Raw genomic sequence first — 27217 nt, 5'->3', positions numbered from 1 at the left:
TTTCTAGACAGGCCAGAAATTTCCTGTCCTTTCGGCTTTCTCTGCTCTTTGTCTGCTAGAATAACTCAAGTATATTTCTCGTTAGCTGCTTCAGTCCCTGCAAAGTCATACACAGGACTGATTTCCCATACCTTCTTACTAAACAGAATGGTTATTCTACAAAACACAGTCCCAAACACATCAACTCTCTCAACCACTGCCAGGCCCTTACAGTGTGGTCCAGCTGCCTTTCCTTCAGGTTTCCAGCAAGCTCGCGATAGGCCTAAGGGCCCTATTTGAATGCAGTTCAAGATACATAGTTCTGCCTCATTTCCAGCCTCATAGCTTCATTCTCTAACCTGTCGTCCCTCATCTCCTGTTCCTATACCCTACAGCAGTGCAGCCCCACTTGCATATGCTTCTTGCTTCCCCTTGATTGCTTTTTGCACTTCCTCCCTTTGCCCATACTGGCTTGCTTTCGCAGGCAGTGTATTTATTGCTAGCTGGCAGATGCAAGCGCTTGGACATACATTCAATTATGATTGAACAATTTCCATTTACTCTGGTTTTGCTTTTTTCCCTTTCAGTTTCACTGAACACTGCCTGTATTTTCTCAGACCTTGTTCAACTGCAATACAGTCTGCTTCTGTTCTCCCTACTTTTCTTTTTTTTTTTTCTTTCTTTTTTTCGTTCCACATTTTCCATGTTTTCATTAAGCTCCCTCACTAAACTCTGGTGACCGTTTCTCCACTGCTGCCCTTTCTGTACATTTGCACTGAGAAGGGTTCAAGTTTAACTTCAGTGTGTTAAATGCTCCCTTCACGTGGAAGGAAATCAATGGTACAGGCAGATCAGGGTTTTATCTACTCCCCCACACCAAAATGTCTTTCTTTTTGATGTACAGTAATCTCCCCCTCCCTTGTGGTTTCACTCTTATCTGTTTTTCCATTAAAACTTGACTTATGCTTTACTTTTACGCCAATGGAGTGCACTGTGGAGATGATAAGGGTCACTTCTGCTTACTGTTTAGGTGAAGGTGTGTTTTTGATCTTCAGATCAGTTCTCAAGTACATAATCTTCCCTGAGAGCTTGCCTACGCTTAGAGTTGCTGCTTTCCACTACTTGTTCTCCCTTCCCTCTGGCTGGTAAAACATGACTGTATTTGGACCAACTCTTTCATAACATCTCTTACGTTTTTGTAAGAGAGACATTTTGATTCAATATCCACAAAGAGATGGGATATTACATGAAAGGAAAGTGCTTGTCCATCTCTGAAATCGTTCAGACTGGATGACCTTGTGGAAGAGTTGCTTTGGTCAAAATCTTCAGGAGCATGGAAATATCTGTAGCACAGAGGTACTCAAGCTATTTTTAAACAAGCTGGCTTAGGCACAGGAGAAACAGCATGAGGTGAGCTGTGCAGAGACACATGATGCTGTAGTTTGAGTGCTTCGGACGATAGTTCAAGTAGCACTGTAATATGCCACGGTTACTTTTGTGACTGCAGCATAATACCAGCCTGTCACACAACAAAGGACTCCTCACCGCCAGTGGGGCTTTCTGTACTAGTAGCCCTTGACTTAAGCAAATTCTGGTCATCTGGGTGAGAACCTGTAGGGATATCCAAAAGATAGCTTTCATGAAATTTATGAAAAAAGATGGCAGAGGGGGATCTACCACTATGTGAACATAAGCCACATGTCTGAGCTGTCCTCCGCAACTCCATTAGCAACACTAGCTAGTGATGGGAGCTATTATGATGGTATCTCCTTTAAATACTCTTCTTCCACCCACCCACCCACACCAACAGTTTGTAGTTCCTGGTGAGTACAGCCACGAGACAGAGGCCTTTAGCCTTTCTCCTGTAAGTACTTGGGTATCGCTTACTTATTGGGCGTGGAGCTAATTGAAGGGTAGTTAATGTCGTCAAGTATTGTGATGTATTTATATTTTTAACTACATGTAAGTGACTATCAACATTATAAATAATTACAGTCTGCCTCCCAGCCCCTCTGCTCCATTCCACCCTGCTTATTGCAATGCTTAGATCTCAATGAGCTCATTATGTTTTGTCGATATTCAGCTCTTTGGCTTGCTCACTTAGTAGGGACCGGGGGGACGCAAATGGGAGCTAAAGATTGAAAATGCCAAGCTCCTAGGGATTTGAGTTAGCGATCATCACTGCTTCATCTCTATGCACAATTTATTCAGCACTCCACCTTCCCTAATAAATTATAGATCCCTCAAAGGGAAGCTTTGCCAAGGGATGGGCAATTGCCTTACTTGTGGGGGAGCCCATTCTGTGCAGTATTGAGCGTCTTTGGCATCTGGTCTTCACAGGATTGGATCCCTCCTGCCCTTCCCCTCCGCCCGTCTCTTCCACCCCTTTTGGGAAGCATTAACCTTTTCAATGTGATGTATGCGAAAGGGCGACAGTCAGCAGTGGCAGTTCCTAATGGATTCTGTTTGTTTGGTTGGTTGTTTGTCTGAACTGCCTGCAATGCTGTCCAGACCTCTTGGAAAAGCAAGCCAGAGTGCAACCAATATTTTAATTAGCAGCAAAAGGCAGAGAGGCTTTTAAAGAAGAACAATGTTTGAATTCAGAAGTAAGGAGCAGATGAATGCGGGTAGGGGACTTGGGATTCAGTCCAGCTGAAGACAGTAGCATGTAGTGCTTTTAAGGAGGGGCTGAATTTTCAATCGCAGGCCATAGTGGTGAGTGGTGAGATGGTTATGGTGGTCTTTTGGGGCTTGTGGGCTACAAAGGGGTGAATCTGGGCCCCTTACTCTTCCTCCTGTCAGTGCGAAAGGAGCAGAGACTTGTCATATCTGCCTTGCCAAGGACTGAGAAAAACCCCAGTGGAGAGTGCTACTATACGGCAAGATCTGAACCTAAGGAATTGAGTTACAGGGGCTACCCTTTGCCCACCACTCTGTTCTCAAACAGGATCGGTTCTACTTTCCCCTCTCCTGATAGCTGTTCTCCTAATTTTGTCTTAAGATGGGGGTGCCGCAGCCTCCCCAGGAGATATTTTTCTAGTGCTTCACTAGTCTTATTGCTGGAAAGCTTCTCCCAAAATCTAATCTCAATCTGTTTTATTGTAAATTAAGGCCATTGTTTCTTGTCCCGTCACCAGCAGATGCAGAAAAGTTTGTCCTGTTCTACAGCAGTCTTTACTTACTTGTACATTCTCTCTCTCTGCGGTCCAAAGTCCACAAATGTTTTCAGTTTTTCCTCCTCGGGCTTTCTGGACTTCTGACCATCCTTTCCAAAGCCCTTAAAGTCCCCAGACAATTAGGCTGAAATTAAACCAACTTCAGGAGTGGCAGAGTCTAACTATAGCTTTGTGACTCCACAGCTAAACGCTGCTTCTCGCAAGAGCCTGGGACACAGATGGGAGCTCGGCCATCCGGCTTTGCAGTGACCTGAGATGGCTGCTCAGTGAAGAGAGTCAGTCAATCTCAGCCCTCTGCATCAGGGTCGACAGCTGCAGCAAACATCCTTTGGCACCTGCGGGTAAATATTCCCTGGTGATTCAGTGTGAACACCAGTGTCAGAAGCGGATCTAAGAAGGAGGAGCTCTCTCCAAGTCATGCAGAGTTTGGTGCTGCTGTGTCACCTAAGCTGTGAATCAGTAAGAATTCTCCAGGACAATACTGGAACTTGTGAACAGAGGCAAATAGGGCTTCTGGAATTATTTCTTGTAAGCAATATGGAGACAGAGATAGGCAACACAAGCAGACAGTGAGACTGTGCCAATAGCAAAATAGGATGTGGCCTCAAAAATATCAAGGTTTAATCAGAAAAAAAGTCATATAAAAGAATTGGGTTTACAAAAAAACCCCACACAACCCCAAAACAAAAAACCCCAAACAAACAGCCTCCTATACCTGTTATCTTTATCCACTGGGGCTGTTACTCAGTCGAGCGTCTCATTTTGTTGCACAGGCGCTGTGCCAGTGTAAGGAGCGGTGCAGCAGACAGGCCTCACCACTATAAGGAGAGTTTGAAGGGGAAGTGATTTTTATAGCCATAAATGACACTCTGGAAAATGGAGAGATGCGAAGTTGCTGCTTAGGTCTCTCATAAACTCCAGAGGTTGCTGGTTAAATTATGGTCACAAGCATGTTGTTATGAAAGCCCTTTTCACCAGAGAAAGCAGTGACTCTAAAGCTGGCCCACCAGTTAATGCTGAATCCCCTCGCAAGCACTTGCTTTGAGATGCCCCTTTTATAAATCAAGGGCCACTCCTACGTTGACTGTACAGCGGTGTACTTCCAGCCGCTTCAGCAAAGTTGGCTGTTGTTTCAATGAGAGGAGTTCGTGGATCCGAAGTTTGGCAATGGTTTATTCCCACCCCATCAGAGAAGTGAGGGTAAGAGACAGGCAGTGGAGAAAGGGAGAGCTGCAGACCTTTCCAGCATCTTTATCCGGACACAGACCCGCTGCTGCCAGCAGTCCTTCCCTGGGGGACATGATGTAGGAAAACAAGCCAGCTTGGGTGAGTAGCTTTTTTAGCAAGGGCTTTGTGACAGCAGCCAGAGGAGTGTTATTTGTGGCAGAGACTATATATAACTATATTTGTGTGTGTGTAGATTAAATATATATATATGTGTAGTGTCTTATCACCGCATTCCAGCTTGAATTTAAAACACAAAGGAAAAATCAAAGGTTTTAGAAAAAGCTAAATTTATCTGGGAATGGGAATTATAATAGCAAAGAGGCAATTAATTGGGGTGTGTGTGTGGAGATTATAGTAATATTTTACTCCTTCCCTACAAAGACAAAAACAGTGTTAGTTTCTCTACCTACTAGTAACAGCTCTAATTCTCTTCTTCCCATTCACCGACACCACTCTGGAGTGACCACCTACAGATGAGGTGTGTCCAGCTGATGTGAAGATAGCTTTGGCCCAGCTCATGTGTGTCTCTGCTTTGGGGAGGAAACCCCCCTACAGCAGATAGCCTGAGCTTAAGTGTGGCATTGGCCCTTCAGTCTGAGTCAGCAATGTAGGCAGAAATGAGGTCTTGGCATTCATGAGCTGATGCCCCTTCTTTCTCAGTTTACTTCATTTAACTCCGGTTGTCCTCTCATGCTTTAGTGCCACTCAATTCCAAGCAAAGCACCCAAAGACACCTTCATCATTGATTCATCCCTTGACCTGGAACCGCTCTGCCACCCCAGCCCAGCCTGGTCCTTGCAGAGAGGGCAGGTGCCCTGTCCTGGTTTGGCCAGGCATAGTTCCCATTGCAAAACCAATCCCCAGATCTTTTTTGTGCTCTGACAGCCCTGGAAATGCGCCACTCCCAGCAGAGCTTTCTGCTGCCTGCAGCCTACACCACAGTGCCTTATTCTGAATCAATACTTGCAGATACTGGAGATAATTCAGGGAGAGAAATACATTAACGCAGCCGAAGAAACAAAGATAATGATGTTTTTTCTTCCTTTTTTTTCTTCCCTCCCTTCTCCCACAGAATAAAATTTTCTTTTCCCCCCCCCCCCCCCCCCCCCCCCGACCATCCTACTTGTGTTGGTTATTTATGTTTAAAAAAACCCCCCCTTTTTTTTCTTTTTTTTTTTTTTTTTTTTTTCCCCCCCCCCCCCCCAATCCTCATCTCTATGATCTGCACCTGGCAGGGCTCCAGACTCTTGAATTATTTCCCACTTTTCAATAAAGCCTTAAATCTTTTTTAAAAACTGCTTGTTTTAATTGAAAAATTTCAATCAATCAATTTGCCCCTTCTCTACCCTCTCGCCTTCCTCCCCTCCCCCAAACAGACCCATTTGCAGTAAATAATCTGTAGCCAGACTTTCTGCTCTAAAAAATAAATAATTCTGAATTTGCTGAATCCTGCCTGATCTCCCAGCTTTAAATCACTGCACTTTGTACTGAGCTCAGCCGAAATGTTGAACACACTGAAGCATGACTATTACTTGGAGACTGCAAGTGTTTTTAAAGGTACAGCCCCTGAGGCCATGGTCCTTTTTCCTCCCAGGACAGTCTGAGAGAGGAGCTAAGCCCATTCCTGAGGATAAGTTGTCTCTTCCCTGCATTTTGCCCACTACAAATGCAGATGTTGCCTTGTCTTGAATGGACTTATCAAAGACTGACTGAAGGCAGGAGAAATCCAGTGGGTCTTTGAGCAAGTCCTTAAGAAGAGGCATCTTGACTGAAACCATCTAATAACCACTGGACTGAGTCCTTTTTCAGATGGGTGATCTAAGGTAGGTTCCAGGACGTCCTCTGCATCTGCTCAGACACTGGAGAGCAAGTGCCCATGCTCCCAAGTACAAATAGTTGCACTTGGACACAGAAGAGCCTGGGGTATCCCAGCCAGGGCGGGAAGGTCCCCCAAAATCATTGTGAGTCTTGCAATCACTGTCAGCATTCTGCAATTCTCTTTATCTTTCCTCTATTCAAAAACTTTAAAACCAGTTATATGCAGGTTTATGTCACAAGAGAATGCAATCCTTGTATTTCTTAATTCCTCATATTTCTTATTTATTCATATTTCTTAATTTCTTCTTTTTAGGATTGCTCTTGTCAAAGCTATTGACTATGCCCTGTCTGAAAATGCAAGCTGCAGCTGAAGGGGGAAAATGCAGCATGCACAGACTACTGATGCCTAGTTACGATTTATACAACTGATGAGCTTCCAACAATTTAGAGATGAAAAATGGTTTATCCACACTTTGGTGTGTTGAAACACTCTTTCTACTATTTATCTTGAAACCGATTTTGTTTGGGTAGTGGTGAATGTTATGCACAAAGCCGTGAGTGGAATGTCTAATGGGAACCATCAGACATGGAACAATGGGTGTTGTCATGCTTCTGGGCTGAGACGTGAGGGACCAAGAGGATCCTCCAAAAGTTCAGCTCATGATTTTCCAGTGTATTTTGGGTTTTTTAATTAGAATTGGAAATTATTGTACTGTTCTTGCATTTCCATCCAAACTGAAACCAAAACCAGTTAAGACTTAAGTTTTCATGCTGTTTTTCCCTTGTGCATTCGAGAACATTCATCAGTGATAGGAGAAGATTGTGAATGCTGGATTTTCACTTGGAAATTGCCTCCCCTCTCCTCATCCCTTTTCGGTGTATCAGAGAGAATCAGCTCTGTAATTTTCATTGACTGTGTAAAGAGCTGAGGTCAGCTAATCCACAAGGGCTCCTTCCCAGATTTGGCAAGTGACCAGAATTAAACAATACAAAAGATCAGAAATGTTAAAATCACAAGAAGAGACTCATCCTGGTGTTTTCCCGATACTCTAACTAAAGATCCCTCAGACGTTAATGTGAGACCAGTAAATGGAGGCCCAAATTCATTTTGGGACAATTTGACAGAAGCTGTTATAACCAGTTTTTAAATATATAATTTTTAAAGTATACCAACATATAGAGCAATGCTGATGCAATATTTTCATGAATTAAAATATACTGGTGCTGAAATTCACCCTTTCTGGGTTTTTCTTTTTCAGCTGTGAGCTTGACTCTGACCTCTGTCCCTTAGATAACCTCATCAGGAGACAGCGCTGCGCAGATATTAAATAAATGATTTTCTTTTGCCATTTTATAGTTTAGGCCAGATTACCATTTAGAGGAGGGACCATTTCCATCTCCCACTGGTGTAGAGGCACCATAAGATGGATAAAATGTAACTTACATGGAGCAATGTGAAGATGTCATTAGGATAATGGAGCAGCAGTCAGAGGTGTCCCTGCAAAATCATGCTCGTAGTGCTGGTAAATGGCATGTGGATTCAGAGGTAAAAATGGACAGGGGCCCTGTTGTGTTTCCAGTGTTAACTTTAGCGGTGTCTGAGACATCTCACTCCTCTCTGTTTCTGTGCTTGCTCTGGACAGCCTGATTTTCCTTTCTCTGTCTGTGTCTCGAATCCCATGTTGAATTAAGTGTCCCCTTTTCATGGCCATGTGTGGTAGCAGCTCTGCAGTTCAGCATTGCCCGGAGGTTTTCATCAGTCGCAAAATGTGTTCAGTTGGGTAACTCCTTCACTGGTGCTGCTGTGTTGCAGAGGGAGAGTTGGGGTACGCAGGCACTCCACCATTCTCCCCTCTGCTCCCCTTGAGTCTCTGCCGCCCTTCGATGGCAGCACCCCGGCAGGGTCGGGAGTGCTTGGCTCTATCCTGGCACTGGCTCCCGTGCAGCACCTCCACCTTCTTGCCTTTTTCTCTCTATGCCTCGAGATCCCTCCGTTCCCTGTGTCCAGGTGTTAGCTGGGATCTGCCTCTTTCAGTTTAGTTCACAAGAAGGGCAGAAGCAATAGCTGATATTGAAATGAGTTCAAGGGAAATACAGCGTGGTCCTTGCGGCACAGTCCCTCTGGCAGAGATGAAACAGTGCTCTCCAAGATAACCTATTCTCCAACCTCCTCTTTCAGAGGAGAAGGGAAAATTACAGGCCTCTGATTACTCAGGGAGAAGAGCGCACAACTTCCATCTTCGTAATTTCTTCCACCACAATCAAGCATTTCAGGAAAAGGGCCTGAAAGCCTGAAACAGTCAGTCAGGGATCTTTCCGCCCGGTTCCTTCCCTGGTAACACATAAGAAGAATAAAAATGAAGACTCGTCGTTGCTGTTACGTTTCATTTCCAAAAAGCATCTGTCCCACCGTGGATCAGGAACTGAGGTGCTTAGGAATGGAAATACTCTTCTTGGGAAAAGTCTCTTTGCTATTTCCCGGCTGGCTGTGTTCAGGGCATTTATAGATTTTAAGGCTGGACAGTCTGGTTGCATTTCTCTAGCTTGACCTGCTGAGTACCATGAGAGGGTGTCACCAGTAATTCCCACATCGAGCCTGGTTCTTACACTGGAGCTATGAAAAGCCCCAGTTTCATTGGAAGTGGCAGACTCTTCCCAGAAAGCATGCCCACGTGCACCTCACAGCCCTACAAAACCAATAGCCTGAGGCTTTAGTTCTTGCTTGGCCAGGTCTTGCTCTCTCAAAAGTCAGTAGGGAGGACAGAGTAAGTCCTGTCCCCTCCCCACACTCCCTTTTAGAAGCTTCCTCCTTTGTTAATGATTTTGAAATATGTAACCAGATACACTAGACATTGTGAACCTTGTTCCCCTGGAGTGACAGTCTCAGGAAGGATGCATCATCAGCGCCCAGATTTGCCCCATGTTAAATGCTGGTGAAAAACCATAGAATAGCCCCTCTCCCCCTCACCCCCTCTGCTGCCCAGTCTCTATATTGCCCCAATTACACTTTGGTTGAAGTGGGCCCCCCAATTAGATGTGATATGGGCAGCATCCCTTATTTATTAGAGCATAGTGTCAGTCCTGTGAAACAAAACAAGTAAGTAACTGGTGAAAACAGCTCCGCTAAAATAGAGGACTAGTTCTGATCAGGCCAGGCGTGATATAACACGGTGGTTTAAAGCCGTGCAATGCCATTTTCCATTAGAGCTCTTGTTCAAGTCAGGAAGGGGTTTAATCCATTGATGGAAGCTGTTATAAACACATGAGAAAACCTCACCCATATTTCTCTTGAGATTGTACGAAGCTGACAGTATGCTAGCTGACCACAGTCATCTGGGACTCTCCCACACAAAATAACCCTCTTTTCATAAATAGCAGGATTGTTGTTGTGATGGACTGAGACTTGCTGTAGAATTCAGTTTTGTTGAACAAAGAGCTGCTTCTGGTTTTTAATTTGAGCTATTAAAAAGATTCATCTTTCTCTTTGTGTCTCATTTTCCTTCCCTTCTTTCTCCCTTCCCTATTTTTTTTTCTTCCACTCTGTCTGTCTTTAGGATAACTTAAAGCTGTTTGTCTGAAACAAAAGACTTGCGTGGGTCTGGTCAGTGGTGCCTCTGGACTGAACGGTCACGATTTCAAATCCTGTTTAGGACTAAACTTGGACGAATTCCATAAGCTAATAAGCCAGTGCAGTGTTTCAAATTGATGGAGGTGCCGTCCTCTAGATGAGACATAAAAACAGAGATCCAATCTGCTTGGCAGAGACCCCACAGGACTTATCAAAGATGAGTGGGGGCTGCTAACTGTTTTGCCCTTGTCAAATCCTTACCACCACCACGGCTTCTCTTCCTGTTCCAAAGCAATGACACTGGACCTTATGAAAATGAGATGGTGAACTTGAAGGAGCCATCCTTTTTCGAATTATTTAAAGCAGTTTGCAGTGTCTGGCAAAAAGGGGAAAGAGAGATAATCCACTCACTTGAAAGTGGAATGACCCTGAATTTCAAAAAGCAAAACAAAAGCGAGCGAATGGTGCCACCATGCTCTGCAGCAGTGACATTATTAAATGATCAGTGAGCTATTAAAGCAGCAACATTTAGTACCTCCTCTAATGACTTGTACTGCTAACTGGTTTCCAAATTGAGATTTTTATTGCCTCCGTGCACAGACAGAACAAGGCTGTGTTGGTGCTTCTAGAGGCTCCAGCTTAAGCAGACTGTTCATAATAGGATCGATGAATTTTCTAAGTTGAAAACTCGTAATGGCTTATGAGATTCCCCACTCCTCTGTCCTCTTTTCTTACCAGGGCTGGAAGCTTTGGGGTGTGAGGCATGGTAGGGATCATAAATACAGGGGATTTTGCAGAGAACCTGGCACAATTCTTGAACTTCCTAACATCTGTGAAATTTGGCAGTTGTGCATAAACAGACTGTCCTGAAATCTCCCCCAAACCGCTGATGCCATTCAAAGAATGAATGCTGTGAGAATGGTGTTTGCAGGAGGGGCCTTGGGCGCGCTGGTTTCCACTTCCAGGTAGAAATATGGAGCATGGAGGAATGAGTCTATGGAGGAGGAAGGGAGAGGAAAGGGAATTGCAGACACTAGTGGAGGTGAAGATTCACCCAGATGTTTCCATCGTGACTCTCCTAAATGGATTTCTACTGTCTCATATGAGCTGAGCTCCTGTGATGGGAATAGCTGGGAAACGGCCTTCTATCAAGTGCAGTTCAAGCTAGGCAGGGAGTTCCTGTGGGCAAAAGCACAGCATGTGTGATTGCAGAAAGGAAGTTGGTTAAAGTTGGTTAAAAAACAAACAAACAAACAAACAAACAAACAAACAAACAAACAAACAAACAAACAAACAAACAAACAAACAAACAAACAAACAAACAAACAAACAAACAAACAAACAAACAAACAAACAAACAAACAAACAAACAAACAAACAAACAAACAAACAAACAAACAAACAAACAAACAAACAAACAAACAAACAAACAAACAAACAAACAAACAAACAAACAAACAAACAAACAAACAAACAAACAAACAAACAAACAAACAAACAAACAAACAAACAAACAAACAAACAAACAAACAAACAAACAAACAAACAAACAAACAAACAAACAAACAAACAAACAAACAAACAAACAAACAAACAAACAAACAAACAAACCACCAGCAAAAGTGGGTTCTGGTTGTAGTTGCAGTTATTTATGTGCTCATGATGTACTGTAGGCCAAAGTGGAGTCTGGGCCTGAAATAAATGCAAATATTATTGCTTTGATTTGTTTTTCTTCATCAGTTCTGCACACACGTGCCACCTGCACTTGCTGAGTGAGTCAGGCCATTTCTCACCCAAGCTAGGCAGTCACAGGGAAAGATGTTACTGCTGTTTCTGGTTTTATGTATCAGGTGCCTGATTTCCATGACAGAAACAGCTCATCCTTTGCCGAGGCGGCAGGCAGAGCAGAGGGGGTAGGACGGCTTGAGAGACTAGTATTAGAACATGCACATTTTTTATCCCATGCTGGTTTGAGTCTCTTTCCATCAATGCTGACTGCAAGTTGTTCCCATTTTGTGACTTTTCGGTGGCTGCATGTGGCACAGGTTTGTATTTCCAGTTTCTTCACAGTGTCTGTCTACCTGAGTGTCCATGCTCCGCAAAATGCCTTTACCTTTCCTGGTAATCTTAGCAAATAGGAGGTCTGTGTGAGCTGCAAAACATGTTAGGAACTGTAGAAAAATGGGGTGAAGTGGCCTTAGAGGCCCTTCTATACTTCCTTTTCCGAACTTTATGCAGGACCAGTTAGACCTAAACCATTCGTGTCTGCTGTGGGTTTAACCCGTTCTTGAAGACCTCTGGTCTGGAGATTTCCAGATGTGCTAAGGCAGGTTATTCCAGTGGTTAACTGTCCTTACCTTTAGAAAGCTGTTCCTAAGACCTAAGTTCAGCAGTAGAACTAGATTCCTCCAGGTCAGGGTTAAGGCAGAGTTGTAAGGCACCACGTAGGAGTTCGTGTACCACTTCCTCGGCTGCACCCACTCTCATCTAAGGGCTTCCTCCCCCAGGACAGCATGTCAGGTTTTTCCCACCATGCAAACACAAGCAATGTAGAGAGGCAAAGACCAGGGCAGCAGGGCCATTTCTGACAGAGGAGCCTTCTGAGATTGGCACTGACAAAATGTCCTAGAGACTTTACTGAGTCCAATTACCACTTTATGTCTTTCAAGTGCCAAGTAAATGAAAGAAACTACACGATCAAGCCATGTTATTCTTCTCAATCCCTTAAACGTTTGACAGCCCTCTCCCCTTTCTCACTTTCTCAGGCTACTTTGAACTCTTAACCTTTGCCGCTGCTTTGAGTTCACATCTGCAGAAACCAAACTATCCCCAGCCATCCCCAAATTCCAGTAACAATCACAAAACACTTCCAAAGCAATGCTGCCCTCCCTTGAATTGATAAACTTTAAGCTGTCTCCAACTTTCTGAACTTTCATGCACGTACAGTTAGTCTCGTCTGTCAGTGCTGGCAGGCTGCAGGGGAGCTTACTGGGTACTGCAGCAGCCGCGAAACAGCCGGTGCTGTTTCACACAACCAACTATCCCTGTCCACGCAGACAACAGCCGTGAACACCAGCTGTTCAGGCTGTGCTGTACTTTGGGCAGAAGAATATAGATGCCCGCAGCACATATGGTATTAGGAATGCAATGAGCTTATCAGGATAGACCCTGAAACAGAAGGGATAGATCCATGTAACCATCCCCAGGCACAGCAGTGGGAACTGGAAAAGTGGGATCTCTCCAGATCACTGGAGAGAAAAGCAGTGTCAGGAGTCATCCTCAGCCACTAGAACTGGGCTTGACTGCAGCGCTAGCAGAGCTGGTGGATGGCTTTTTACAGAAATAGAGCTAAAGACTGAGTCACATCAGTTCGACCTCCCCTTTAAATAAATAAATAAATGATAAACAGAGATCTCACAGTGATGCCTGAACCTGATGTCTCATGCTTACTTGTTTTGATGTGTCTAATGTAAGTGGGCGGGTAATAAAAGCTTCATTTAGAAGCTAGTGTCTTCACAGGCGCTGCTGGAAGCCCCTGGGACACTGCACTTCTGGAATTTTCTTCTAATGGAAGCATCAGCAGATAACTATTGATAAAGCAGAACATGCATGCACACACACAAAACAACCCAGCAACAGTTTATTTTCCTGGACTGCTGGGTGTTGGATGTAGAGGTGTATTTAGATTCCCCAGGTTATGTAGCCACCTCAGCTACTGCATCAGCACTCCTGAAATGGCCATTATGATGACCATTTGGGGCATGCCCTGGAGAAGTATGTGGTTATTGTAGCGTGCATAGGCATCAGTTCAAAATAGTCATCAGCCCCCATAATACAGCTGTGGATAATGCCATCGACCATTTCTCCCAGTTGGACATCACCCTGTAGATGATAAGCAGGCGCTGCTCTGTAACAGGCAGACCTAGTGCTGACATTTCACACGAGCAGGAGATTCACCCCATGGACATGTTGTCTAGGATATTATTTTTCGATGTATTCACAGGTTATTCAGCTTCTTTTTAGGCAACTGAGTCTTCAGGAAGGTCTAGTTCCTGTGCCTGCAAAGTCTCTGTGGCAGCTCTGATGTGCAGCACCTGCCCTAGTGTTGGGCTCAGGGTACCTGAAGGAGGAATCATGGCTAGTGAGGAGAGAAGAGCCCCCGGAGTTACTGCTTGACCTCCTTAAGTTAATCTACTGTCCTTCCAGTTCAGTGCTAAAATCACCATTTCAGGTCCTGAATACAACACAATTACAGAACAGTATATTCTCCCAGGACAGTGTCGGGGTCAGTGCTAAAGGTTTGGAGGGCTACAGCTTTAATCCCAACCTTGAGTTTGTACACTGGTCTGTGGCTGGTTCATACCATGACATTGTTGACCTCATTTCCTGGGTACAAGCACAGAAATACCGCCAGTATCCAAGCATTTTTAGGTAATTATTTTCCCTGAACATGGAAATTGGAAGGCCTCTTTTGTCTAGTGTATTACTTCATGACCACCACAGGGATCTGCAACCAGGCATGGGGGAGAGGAAGATTGTTTCCTCCTGTCTGTGGTTTTATGCAGCATCTGCCTGTGAAAACAAGAAGCAAACAAGATGGCCCCCACTTTATCTGCTTGCGCAAGTCATTTTGTCTGAAGCCTGAGCACTGTGGGATGGTTAATGTAAAACTTGCTCGTGCATCAAATAGCAGTAATTTACCTTTAGACTTCGCTTTTTTATTATTATTATTTTTAATTATTTCAAAAAAATGCTCCTTAATTAAAAACTCACAGATATGAAGCTTGGAAGAAATGTGGCCAGGACGTTCTTGGATTACTACAGGCTGAACACCTTGTTGGAGAGACCACTAGCACCTACTCCTAAAACTGGGTAGGTCAGAAAGCAATTTCTCTTGCTTTAGCAGGGCTGCTTTTTTAATACCTTTCATGACTAAACTTCAGTGCTACTGCATTATGGCTTTATAATAAGCGTGCTAGTCTAACTGTGCTTATTTTATTGAAATTCCATTTGGAAATAAAGCATTTATGATCAGGAAAGATACCTGGTTTATGTCTGAAAAAATATTCAGAGGATTTTGGAGATATCGATATCTTTCCTGAATTCTGTCTGCTGTACACCAATCTCACACCAGTATCTTTAATGGACTTACCCTTCATTTATCTCCTGAGAGTGAGAGGAGAATCAGACCCACTTTATTTTTAGAAGTTTTAATTCTGGAAGTGAAAACTTTTTCAGTGCTTCAGGAAATTACTGGCAAGCCTGTGCTAAAGGCAGAGTTCTCCATCTCCCCTCGGACCTGCCGCAGTGCTGTCAGCCAGATGGCAGGTTCCTTCTGCCAGTCCAACTGGGACCCTTTACCTGGGGATCCCCTCTCACCATAAGTCCTTACTCCAGCTTTACAACCAGTTCAGTAGATGTTTGTCCAAAAGGAAGTCTTTTTGGACATGAAGTAAGGCACTGGTGAGCAATGCACAAAGGTGTGAACAGAGGCTTTGAAATGCCGAAGCTTGAATCCCTGCAGTGCTGCTGGCCCTCTATCTGGTGTTGGCCAACTGGTGTCCTTTCAGTGTCTCTTAGCTTGTGTGAGGAGCAGGGGAGATACCACTGAACCATTTGTTGAGAACCGTCATTCCTTGAACAGGCAAAGCTGTGTAATAACATGAGGAGGGGAGCAGAGCAGGAACCAGAGCTCCTGTTTCATGGGAAACACCATATTCAGAATTTGCCTCTGTTCTGAGAAAACAGCAATAATGCCTCCAAACTCAAAATTTCCAATTAAATGCATTTGGGCCAACTGGAATGTTTCATTTGGGTTTCAACCCTTAATAGCACAACCAAATATAATTTATATTTTGCAGTGGAAAACCTAATTCCAAATTGGCAAGGGAGGCAGCTGAGCCTTGAAATTCACTCCCTTCTTCTCCCCACCTTTTTCTCCCCTTAAAAAAAGTACCTGTGGAAACAGTTGCTTGTTTGCAAAGCAACACTTTCCTACTGAAGATTTTCTAGTGATGCGTAAGATGGATGTTACAAATATCAGCCCAGACCATAGAGCAACTGCTGGAGTTCCTTCTGCAGCCTTTAAAAATCCTCTCAGTGCAGCCATTCTGGCAGTTCCTTATATATGTGGTTAGAGCCAGCCTGACTGCGTTAGGTGTTTAAATGCCCTGCTTTGGGTCCGTCTCCCTTTCTCTGTTTGTGATCTTGACACAACAGTTTAGGCTGGCTCACGGAGGATTGTCAGTGCTGCAGTTTGGAATGCTCTTATCTGCAGAGACCTGCAGGGTTAGCAGAGAAAAGCATCCAGCATCTTCCTCTCCTCCGGAAAATGAATGTATCATTTCTTTCAGACTCCCAGGGGCCACAGCCTCCAAGGCTAAAAACCCACAACTATTACTGAACCTAATTACCACCTGACAGCAAAGTGCTTTTCCGTAGGATCATTCAGTTACCTCATCAAAAGGAATGTTTGTTTGCTTTCTTCATTTTAAATTAAAGAACCACTGACAGTGGTAACTGAAGCATTTTAATCTCATCAAATATCCATGTCCATCTCTATAGAGACAGCCACGCCAGCAGGGAAAGATACACATCTATAATCAGGTTGCACAGAGCAAATTTTTCTCGTTTCCCCCACCAGAGTCTAATGGGATAAGGGATCTTTTGTCTGGGGAGTGCTACCTCACAGTAAAATCCTAAATATGGTACATGTTCAGCCCAAAGCCAACAGATGTTTAAGGGATAGATTTTTAAAGATTCATGTTGTTAATTTCCTGATAACTTTCAAATACCGGCTTTTCCCCTAAGCAGACAAATGCCTTCTATTTGTATCCTGGGCTTTGTCACCTGACATTTGATCAGAGCCTGTGTATATATAAAATGTACATCAATGAAATGAAATTGTTCTTTGAAGCTGTCGTGTTAACTGCAAACCTATCCAAAAGAAAATCTTGCAAACTGCTGGGAAACAGAAGGGAGATGGCTGTGGCTTTAAATATGCCTTGGCTAGGCAGTGGCACTAGGAAAGGATTGGAATATGTAAAATGATACTAAATATCTGTGTAATCAGGACTAATTATATGGCATGGTTATTAGCTTGAAACAGGACATGTTGTGCCCACAGTTTATGAAAATATATTAAAACATTACCAGATTCCACATACTCATTGAAAGAAAGCTGCAGAGTTAATAAACGTGTAAGGGACAACTAATTGGCTGCTTTGTCCCAGCCTACTACAGGCAGAACAATTTCTGTTTGAGGGAATTAGTGGAGCCAAAATGTGTTACAACGATAGCCCTGGAAATAGCAACAACCTGCAACACTTCCAGAGCACATCTGACTGAAAGATCTTAAAGAAGGAAATATTTATGTTGGTATCACATTGTTGCAGAGAAGGAAATTGAGGCACAGAAAGGGAGAGATGGTCCTGAGAGTCAGAAATATGGCTGGCACCCAAATTCAAGCACCTTCCAAGAGTTTAGTCCACACAGTTAGGCTGTCTGACAACAGCCGTCCTAGAGCATAGGCAATGCAGGCAGTTCAGTGGGACCCGAGTTAGCTGATCAGCTGGAGCAAGAGGCAAGAACTGATGCAACAGCTCTGGTTACAGAACCAAGATTGAGGCTGGGGCTAGGATACCCTCTGCTATCCCATATACTTGTGCAGCTTATTTCAAGAGGTAAGGAGAAATAGCTGTACCTGTATAAGGTGCTTATGTACCTATAAGTGAATCCAACTGGTCGGCTGGACCTGTGGTTAAATTCCACCTGCCTTTGCCTACAGAAGCCCCTGGGACAAATGTCACCTGTAAATGGGGCCTTCAGTTCCTCGCTGTGGAACTGTGCCCACCACCCTCCCAGGAGTCAGGCTCCACCGACTTCCCAAGGGGCCACCATGAAAGTGAGGTTAGGGCTGGAGCCCTCAAGTATTTGCGGAGCCTGCCAGTGGTGGGGCAGCAGGGGTGCTGTGTTTTGTCCCCGAGTGGTTGGGTGCTAGAAATTAATGTTGAACCCATCGTTGTGGTGGTGTTCTCTGAAGGGTTGGGGTGGGCTTCAGTGCACCTAACTGCACTGGGCAATCCTGTTCCCTCCCAACATGTCCTCACCAGTGAGAGGAGGCATTCACAGTCGCAGGCCACAGACACCAAGCTTAGAAGCTTCTGCTCCTTCTGTAACCAAAGGAACCCCTGGGCAAACCTCAAGTCCCCAGGTAGCTCAGATCCCTGAAAAGACCTCTGGACTGTGCACTGACTCTGTAGAGAGACCAAATGTGAAAATGAAATGCTTAAAGGGTTTTTTTAGCACTGTCTTTACTTCTTAGACACCTCAGTTATTTGCGGAGCCTGCCAGTGGTGGGGCAGCAGGGGTGCTGTGTTTTGTCCCCGAGTGGTTGGGTGCTAGAAATTAATGTTGAACCCATCGTTGTGGTGGTGGTCTCTGAAGGGTTGGGGTGGGCTTCAGTGCACCTAACTCTGCACTGGGCAATCCTGTTCCCTCCCCACATGTCCTCACCAGTGAGAGGAGGCATTCACAGTCGCAGGCCACAGACACCAAGCTTAGACTTCTGCTCCTTCTGTAACCAAAGGAACCCCTGGGCAAACCTCAAGTCCCCAGTAGCTCAGACCTGTTCCCTCCCAACATGTCCTCACCAGTGAGAGGAGGCATTCACAGTCGCAGGCCACAGACACCAAGCTTAGAAGCTTCTGCTCCTTCTGTAACCAAAGGAACCCCTGGGCAAACCTCAAGTCCCCAGGTAGCTCAGATCCCTGAAAAGACCTCTGGACTGTGCACTGACTCTGTAGAGAGACCAAATGTGAAAATGAAATGCTTAAAGGGTTTTTTTAGCACTGTCTTTACTTCTTAGACAGTTCTTTCTTTATCCCCTCCCTGTCCAGCATAGTTATTCTCCTGTGCACCCTCCCTACCACCACAGCTCATCCAGTCCCTCCCAGAATCCTTCAACCCCTTCCCTCTGGCTGAGCTTCCTCCAACCTTCGCCCGGTTCCCCCAGGAACCCAGCCTAGCGGCCATGAAGGATTTCTCACAGCCTGCAAGGGAAGGTCAGGACTTGTTTCAAACAGTAACCTCAAAGTGTCCTGCAGTCCTCATTGTGGGAAGACCCTGTGATCCCAAACAAATGCCCAGTTCAGAAAGATAATGTCCGTTGTTATCAGCATGATAAGCAATTATTTTCCTGAAGGTGATGTGTCTGCAGCAAGACAGGAAAGCATCAATGACTCAGCTGGGGAGGGCAGGAAGGTTAGAATATTTTCCTATGTGAGCTAATGAATTAAAAGCCTTGCTGAAAACGCTGGACATTTTCTGGAGTGACAAGCCAGTAGGCCTATGAATTTCTAACAGTAAAAGAGACCTCTGTGCTGCTTACAGAAGCTGCTGGAGAAGACAGCGCTGCCACTTAGACATGCTTCAGAGAGGCTCAGGAAAGTCTGTCCTAAACACAAAGACGTCTCTCTAAGGTTGGGTTAAGTGGGCACAGAGCAGGAGAGCGCAGTGCAGAAAGGGGCTGTCGGGTGGCAATGAAGGTTCATGCCCTTCCTCTCCTCTTGTTACTGTCCTTTTTTAAGCTGCTCAATGAGCAGCAAATTCTGCTCCCACTGCACTCACTGGAAGGCATTTGAGTAGGGCTCCCTTTGATGCCGCCGGTGGCACAGGGAGCTCTTCCTCTCACTGAGTCTCTGTCCTGCACTCACCTCCTTCTACTTGTGCCAGAGTAAAGGTTAAGATTGCTTGGGTCGAAAGTGAGAAATGTCCTCCACTGAAATCTTTGGTAAAAGGTGAAAAATTTGTAAAAGATTAAGAGAAAGCAGAGTACAGCTGTTACAGAGAATGGTTAAGGTAGGAAAACAGAGTTTTTGCTGAAAAATTCGCAAATGCCAGTCACCTTGCACTGCCTTAAGTCCACCCCTTTGCCCATATCAGCGTTGCCCTGTTCTTTCACTCTGGCTCATTGACTGCGCAGCAGAGCCCTGCTCCAGCACAGTGTCAGCAGAGGAGCTGTTGCCTCTTTAAACCACTGACATTTTTTCTCTGAAAGCCACCAGTTCCATGTTTCTCATTTTCTGGACACACTGGAGTTCAAATTATAGAAGTACTGAGTGCCTACAGCTCTGGCTGAGGTTAGGGGAGCTGGGCTTTGAACAGACATAATGTGGGTACCCTGAAAAATCCCACCTGGACCTCGCTAGTGGAGCATTCTGCAACTCATGTCTGCACCACGTTTCGCTGTAGGTAAAACCCAGGCTCTCTGCTCACGGGAGTGTTGGAAAAGAAATTCCTTCCTGTGTGGGAAGCTCACAGTTGCTGCACTGATACACTGATACACATGACAGAAAAGTCCAGGAGAAGATGAATAATTTTGTCTAAGAGCCGGGATTTGATGGCATGCAGCAAATAATGCCTGGGGCCACACACTGAACAAAAAAAGGACAGAACAACATATTGACTGGCCCTTCATTAATTGCCGTCTGTCCATTGTGCCCTGAATGAAGCAGCAGTCTTGTTGAAGAAAAAGTAGGCTGTGATGAAGTAATTAAAGACCACATCAGAAGGCATATCCGCCAGGAGGTTGAATTAAAATTGCTCTGACAGCCTTTATTCTGGTAATTCCTCCTTTTGCTGCTTGACTTTGCAGCCTTAATGATGATGTATGAGTTCACAGCTGCATATCCAACAGGCTGGATAGGCCCACGGGACTGTCCCATCATCCTCAGAGGCGATGGGCACCGTCATCTGCATCACGTTGGGTGGAGCTGGGGATTGTCTTCCTGTGTATGGGCACAGTCTGATCGGAGGCAATTCTGCCAGGACAACTCAGCCTTTCAAGTTTTGAGCCCCATCTTGACACTGAAGAGCTGTGTCCAGAGGTTGTGTGGTCTTACGGGCTCAGACTGATACCATCCCAGGGATTTGCTGCTTTCTGGCACATGCTGTGTGTGGGTCCTTCTGTCCCACTGGATCTGGGATGTTCTTCCCAGTCCACCTCTTCCTGTGTTTCACAAAAACTCCTCTACACTTTTAAGCTCTGCCTTCAGGATTTTTGAGGTTTCACCTATATCTGGTAGTGCTTTCTTTGACCTGGCCATGACTGACTTGACAGCTGGGAGTGAAGCGAGCTGGGAGCGAAGCCACCTGTCTGCTTTATATAGATGGCTGCTTCTTGTCATTCTCTAGGGGCTCTGTTTGCTGCCATCCCCAGCTCACTTCTCCCAAACTTAAATGACTGTCTTGTCATCTTTTCCCCCACCATTCTCAGTGGCTAAGAGGAGAGCAGAGTCTAATAAACAGAAAAAATGTTCTAGACCAAATTTGATCTCAGTGCAACAGAGATCTGAAATACTCCACAGCTTCCAGGGCACAGTAGCATTGCAATGCTGTGAAAGTGAGAGAAAGGAAAATTGGGCACCTTTTCTTTTTTTCTCATGACTTCTCTCACATGGAAGGAGGTGTTGCTGGCCATCTTTGAGCCATTCACTCCTTGGGCTCTGGTGACATAGACATGTATTAATATAGGAGAATATAGCCCAGTTAGCAAACTGGTTTGAATGAAATGTCTGTGTGGGCCAAACAAACTACACATTCTCCAACATGTGGGCTAGGAGGCAGCTCAGATTTCAGCTGCACATTTCAGCCACACTGAGAGGCTACCACTGCTACTAAGAGCAAATTCAGTGTCTCAATTTTTTTTTTTTTTGTTATTGCAAAATAAAACTGACTTGGGTCTTCAAGGAGAAGTTCCCCAGAGCAATCCTGAAGACATTAGTGGGTCTGGCCATTCCCCTTGCCCACAGAGGATGCACGCAAGCTCTTCACCTCCCCAGACTACTTGTAACATCAGCAGCTCACCCTACTATGCCCCTGAGGGGGTGAAGGGACTCCCAGAAAGTCCCAAGGCACCAAAATGGTGCCAGTATCATAAACACTACTGTCAGTGCCCCTTGAATTGTGCAGACACAGCAAAGTAAATGGTTTGTTCCTCTTCCTCCGGTGCTGCTCCAGAGAAAGGTCAGCAAAACCACTTACAATTTGTAGAGAAAGAAGGAAATTAAATGGGGGGGGGAAGGGAAGTCAGCTGCAAAACTTGCCATCGCCATCCCGGCTCCCTTGGACGGAGGACTGCAACCTATCTCAGGGATTTCACCAGGACCTGGTCCATGGGTGCCCTAGAGCTGCATCGCTTTTGTAGGGACAAGTGGGACCAGACTGTGTTTAAAAGTTGTCTTTATGTTACTGACAGAAGAACTGTCCAGGGCTGCACTGGTGCACGATCCCACCGGCTAGCACAGAAACGCCACCTCACAGCAGGAGCCTGCAGACCATCTTACCTGGCTCCCTGCATGTTCAAACAGTGCAAAGCTCATACGAGTGTCTAAAAAAACCACCTTGCTTTATCCTCCCACATTGGCCGGTGCTCCTTTAAAAAGAAAATTAAAAAAAAAAACAAACTGCTGAGGAGTCAAACAACTTCAATCTGATTTCCAGGGCTGTAAACTGTATTAGTAATGGGAGCACTACTCTGGTTTAACGGCAAATTATATGTTTTGCCTCAAAAATTAATTTTTGTTTTTTCCCCCTTCTCTATTGGTAATTGTAATCTGTCAGCTCACTCCCACACACGTCTGCACGTTTTATGCAACTCTTGATACTTGTAGCTGTCGTTAAAGAAAACCTTTCAGGTTTAAACGATGACACATCTGCGTGAGTTCAATGAAAAGGATCCATTTGCAGTTTGGGGAGATTTGCAGTGCTTGGCCAGCTCCCAGCAGAGGGCTCACCAAAATACCACATTACAACAATTACCTTGTCAAGCACTTGGGAACCAGAGTGCCGGCTGGAAGGATTTTACCCTGGATTTAAGCACGCACACACTAAAGCACATGCAAACAGCCAAATACACCTCTGGCTTGGTCCTGCTTTCAGACAGCCTCTGAACAGAGGGTGTGTAAAAATACTTCAGGACTAGCCCAGGGAGCTAGTGTGCCTGACAGGTGGCCCAGCAGGAGAAAATAATCTGCGTTACTCTATGAAGTAGATTGGGTCCATGTTAACAATCCCTGTCAAAATGAAGGTCCTGTCAGCTGATTTAATTTAATTTACCCTACCTTAATTTACTTTTGGAAATGAGCTAAATAAATAAATTGAATTATGGCTACTTTAACTCTGAAGGAGCATATCCACATAGGATCTTACTGTGGTTTCACTAATCAGCTTTACATTTACACCCTAAATGTATTTGGATTAGCTCTCACAGGCATTCTCATATAGATAGGCTTGGAGATACCCACCTGCTTTCCTTTTCCTTCCTTGGGCTTGTTGCTCTGAGGAAGCCAGGGCTCGGTAAGCAGATTTACAGCATCTGTGTTATTTCATGCCTCACCCCTGTCTGGACTTTCCCTGTATTTCTAAAAAGCAGGACAGAGCACTCTGCTCTGAAAGCAGAGACAACTGCTATGTGTGGGGTAGGTTGACATGGGTAATGTCTGATGTACATAACATGTTAATCCTAATATCATATTGCTAACTTGAACAAGCTCAAGAGACTGTTGTTTTTCTGCTACATCTCATCAGGTAAGTGCAACCCATTATTCTCCTGCTGCTCCTTAGGAAATAGAAGGACAGGAGACAAGACAAAACTTACTCCCATCCTCTCTGCAGCTTCCTGCTCCAGGGTCAGTAAAGATATACAACGATGGCTGGGTCTGAGCCACGTGCATTGCTTGTAATTGTGGCTACTTCTCCTTCTCTTGTGTGATAACGTAGTTCCAATTATTCCTGCCTCTGTGCACTGTCTCCTCGGTGAAGCAGGTGTGCCTTGCTGCAGTGAGCTGGGGAAGGAGGGCAGGAACCAAGGGATGGATGACAAGTAGCAGGATCCCTTCTGTGGCAGAGGGAGAGATATCTGCAAGCCCTCCTGGGGAGCAGGCTCTAATATGCTTTCTCTATAAGCAGCACAGACCAGCCGCTGCATTCAGAAAGGCAGGCCCACAGGGTATGGACCTGATGAGATTTCCAGATAGTGCTGGGATTCTCCATGCACCACGTTTCTGGGCCATACAAACCCCATAATCTGCTCTAATAGGTGGGTGGTCATCTGGCAAGCATGAATTTGTGCTCACTTTCTGGAAATAGGCACTGGTGACTGCTTGGAAAAAAGAAAAAAAAAAAATCAAGCCTGTGGTAATGGCTGAGGACTTCTGACCTTTGCTCTAACATTTCAAATTTGTTTTTATTGCTTCTAATTGGCCTTGCTTTGGAGCACACACATCATCTAACTGCCAGGACACTGGCTGTCACTATCTGCTGGGCCATTTGATTTGTGTTTTTTATGTTTGAAACTTGTCAGACATTCCCAGAAAATACTGCGCTCCTCTTGCAGTGTCAAATATGGGCCTGGTTTAACTGTGCATCCCTGAGAGTGAAGCATTTGAAGTAATCAGGCATTGATTGTTTAGCTGCGATGCACGCAATGGAAACACGTCTCTTCTGTATGTAGGGGAAAGTGTAAAAATTAGATCAGCAGCTACATGACAGCAGCCAGATTTCTTAGTTTCAGGGATCAGAGGTTAGCCATTTTCCAGCCTTGATGATTCATTTTTGATCCCACTCATGTGGCTTGGATAACTTCATTTTCTCCTCCCTTTGCAATTTAAACATAAATTCTCTTCTATTTTGGCCCTCTTTAATACACCAGCTGCAACGTCACTAATTAGAATCTATTGCTCCCCACCTCAACTTGCTTCACCGGATGGAAACAAAAGTCAAGAAATGGGTGTGTGAAAGAGCTCAAAATGCCACAGTGGCACAACCGTGCCTATGGCAGTGGCTTTGTAAAGCTCAGCTCATCTAAAACATTAGCCTGGTTTGTAAGTCTGCTGATTCACTTTAAGACCTTTAAGGTTTAAGGTTTCCTAACAATTAGAAATCCAGATACAGTTGTTTTAGGTGTGAACATGTACACTAAATTTGGAGTAGACGTATATAGGGCTTGTCTTCCTGCAGATGGGCTGAGAGCGCTACAGGAAGCAATAGGAATATCCCCATTTTGCAGAATGTAAAAGAGAGCATCGACGGAAACAGCAAGATGTTAGACCTCAACGTGAATTATGCATCTGCTGTATTTAGATAGAAGCAATTTTGCTGTTGAAATCAGAGGTTGGCATTTTTTTCCCCATGGGGTTCTGTAACTCAAAATTGTGTTGAGATCAAGCATGTAGTGGGTTGGGTTTTTTTTAGCTGTAAAGGTGAATGTATTCAGATTATTCAAGTGGTGATTTTTTGGATGTACAATTAGTTGACTGAGAGATGTGGTATAAATTTGGTATTGTAATTGCTACGCCTCTGAGATTTCAATTTGCAAAGCAGTTTGCATGGCTGCAAGATTAACTGTTGTATGTGCGATGAGCAGAGTTGTGATTTGATCATGACTGTCTGTCAATTGGCTGTATGTCCAAAAAATCACTTTGTCGCAAGTACTTGATGTGAACAGAGTGGTTGATACTCATGATGCTTCAGTTCAGTGGATGCCTGGATGGCTGCTAAAAAAGGCCAGTGTCTAAAAAATCCCACTTGTAAGTGCTGTTGGTTAGACAGGATTTCCTTTTTCTGTGTTACCCAAATCATGAAAACGGAAGGAGCTTTAAGATCCATTTTTATCCTCTTTGCATGTTTCATGTTATCTCGTTTCCTTCACTTGCAGAGAGGATAATGGGAACAACATTCAGCAGCACTGCTCTAGTGGACTGGACGAGTGGGTGCAGAGAGATCAGTGTCTGTACGGAAGAGCCAGCCTTGGTGCGGGCAGGAGCCGAGCCCTGCCTGCTCGGCTGTGCCCCTCGGAGCAGGCAGGCAGGCTGTCAGCAGTGACACAGGCAGTGCTGCTGCAGCCCCAGGGCAGGGAACGGATTGACTGGCTGGCTTTCATATGTTTTGCATGATTCTCCATTTGGTCCACAGCTGCTGCTGTGTTTGGGTCTCCAGCGTTGTCTAGGAACGTGTCAATGTAATAGTACATAGAACCGCTTGTTCTCACTTCAGCGTGCCTTTCAGGTCTTCCTCCCAGGGTCCTAATTTATTTATTTTTGTCTCAGTGTTTATCTCTTCAAAATACCACTGTGCCTTAGGTTGGCGATTGAACTGTAGAGATGCAGTAGATGCTGAACTGGTGGCAGCTGTGACAGCAGTGAGGAGGGGAGGGCTGGTGGAGGTAAAGCCCTCTAAGCCCTGTGCCCCATCAGCCCGTACATTATTTCAATTTTTTAAAAATGTATTTTAAATTTATTTTAAAACCTCCTTCTGCTCCAAACAATGGTGACAACTAAGGTTTTGCATGACTGTTAGACAATTGGAGTTAACGGGCACGGAAAAATAGCAGTATCCCATCAGGCTCTTTGAAGGCACTGGTCTGGATGCTGGACACTGGCATGATGTGTCGGGTGATGGGTGTTCCCCGCCACGCAGTGGGAGTCTGTCACTTAAAGAGTTTGGCCCCAGCTGTGAACACCCTTGGCAGTGGGGGCAATCCACTGGTGAGCAGACCCATGAATACAGCTGTCCTGTGAACGGTATATACCCCAGAAGGAAATATTCACAGTGATACGAGGGCTGTTAATGAGCAGAAATGAAGTGAAACATTTCGTGCGTGTGGGGGCTGCAGCGAGGAGAAAACAGTGGTAAGTGCATTAGCCCAAAGGGAAGCAGTGGGGCCCTCCTCTTGGAGAGCTCAGAGGTAGCGCAAAGCCCTTGAAGTCTCCTGGAAGGACTAACCCTGCTCTGGCCAGAGGAGGATGGGACCAGCTGGTCTTTAACCACCTCTAATTTGTCTCGAAATGCCAAAGCCTTCCTTGCAGATGCACTTCACTGTGAGACTTTACACATGGCTTCTCCTCGGAGCACACCCCACACACGGTTTACCTGCTGCTGAAACACCGCAGCGTTTTACAATACCTGTCCTCTCTCTCTCTTCCTTTGGCAGGAAAGAAAAACTGCCGCTTTTTAAATGCACTACCCAGCGGGGCCAAGGGAACAGCCATGCTGGCGGCAAGCCAGAGAAGAGGAGCCAGGCGCATCTGAAGGACCAGTCTCTCTCCATGCGATGAGAGGAGAGGAGGCTGGTCTGTGGGGTGAGGTGGAGGAGCACGTCTGGATCTGGTACTGATGATGTTTCTCTTTTTTTCCCAGACAAGTATTTCTAAGATAACAAATAGTCCAAGGAGAAAAGAGGGAGAGGGAAATTAGCTAGAAATTTTATTATTGATTCTTTTTTTTATTTATAGATGGTAAATCAATTTCAGGGCTTTTTTTTCCTTTTTTTTTTTTTGTCTTATCTCTGGGAAAAAAAGAGTGACTCAATAGATTTACAGAAATCATTTGCGGTAGCTGAAAAGCTATTTGTTAGAATGAGAAAGCCTCCCCTTCCTCCACCAGCCTCTCT

General features: G+C 44.9%; 1 protein-coding gene across 1 annotated transcript in view; it reads left to right on the top strand.

Annotated features, from left to right (window-relative positions):
* AGBL4 (ATP/GTP binding protein like 4) overlaps nucleotides 1-26882 on the top strand; it is a 974636-nt gene extending 947754 nt beyond the window's left edge. The window contains exons 13-14 of the mRNA XM_009287480.2: nucleotides 14544-14640; nucleotides 26759-26882. Of these exons, the coding sequence (XP_009285755.2) occupies nucleotides 14544-14640; nucleotides 26759-26882 (221 nt within the window). The remainder of the gene's footprint in view (nucleotides 1-14543; nucleotides 14641-26758) is intronic.
* Nucleotides 26883-27217: the final 335 nt, after the last annotated feature.

The sequence above is a fragment of the Aptenodytes forsteri genome, unplaced genomic scaffold (assembly GCF_000699145.1).
Source record: "Aptenodytes forsteri isolate BGI_AS27 unplaced genomic scaffold, ASM69914v1 Scaffold119, whole genome shotgun sequence".
NCBI lineage: Eukaryota > Metazoa > Chordata > Aves > Sphenisciformes > Spheniscidae > Aptenodytes > Aptenodytes forsteri.
This window is presented reverse-complemented; position numbering and strand designations above follow the sequence as displayed.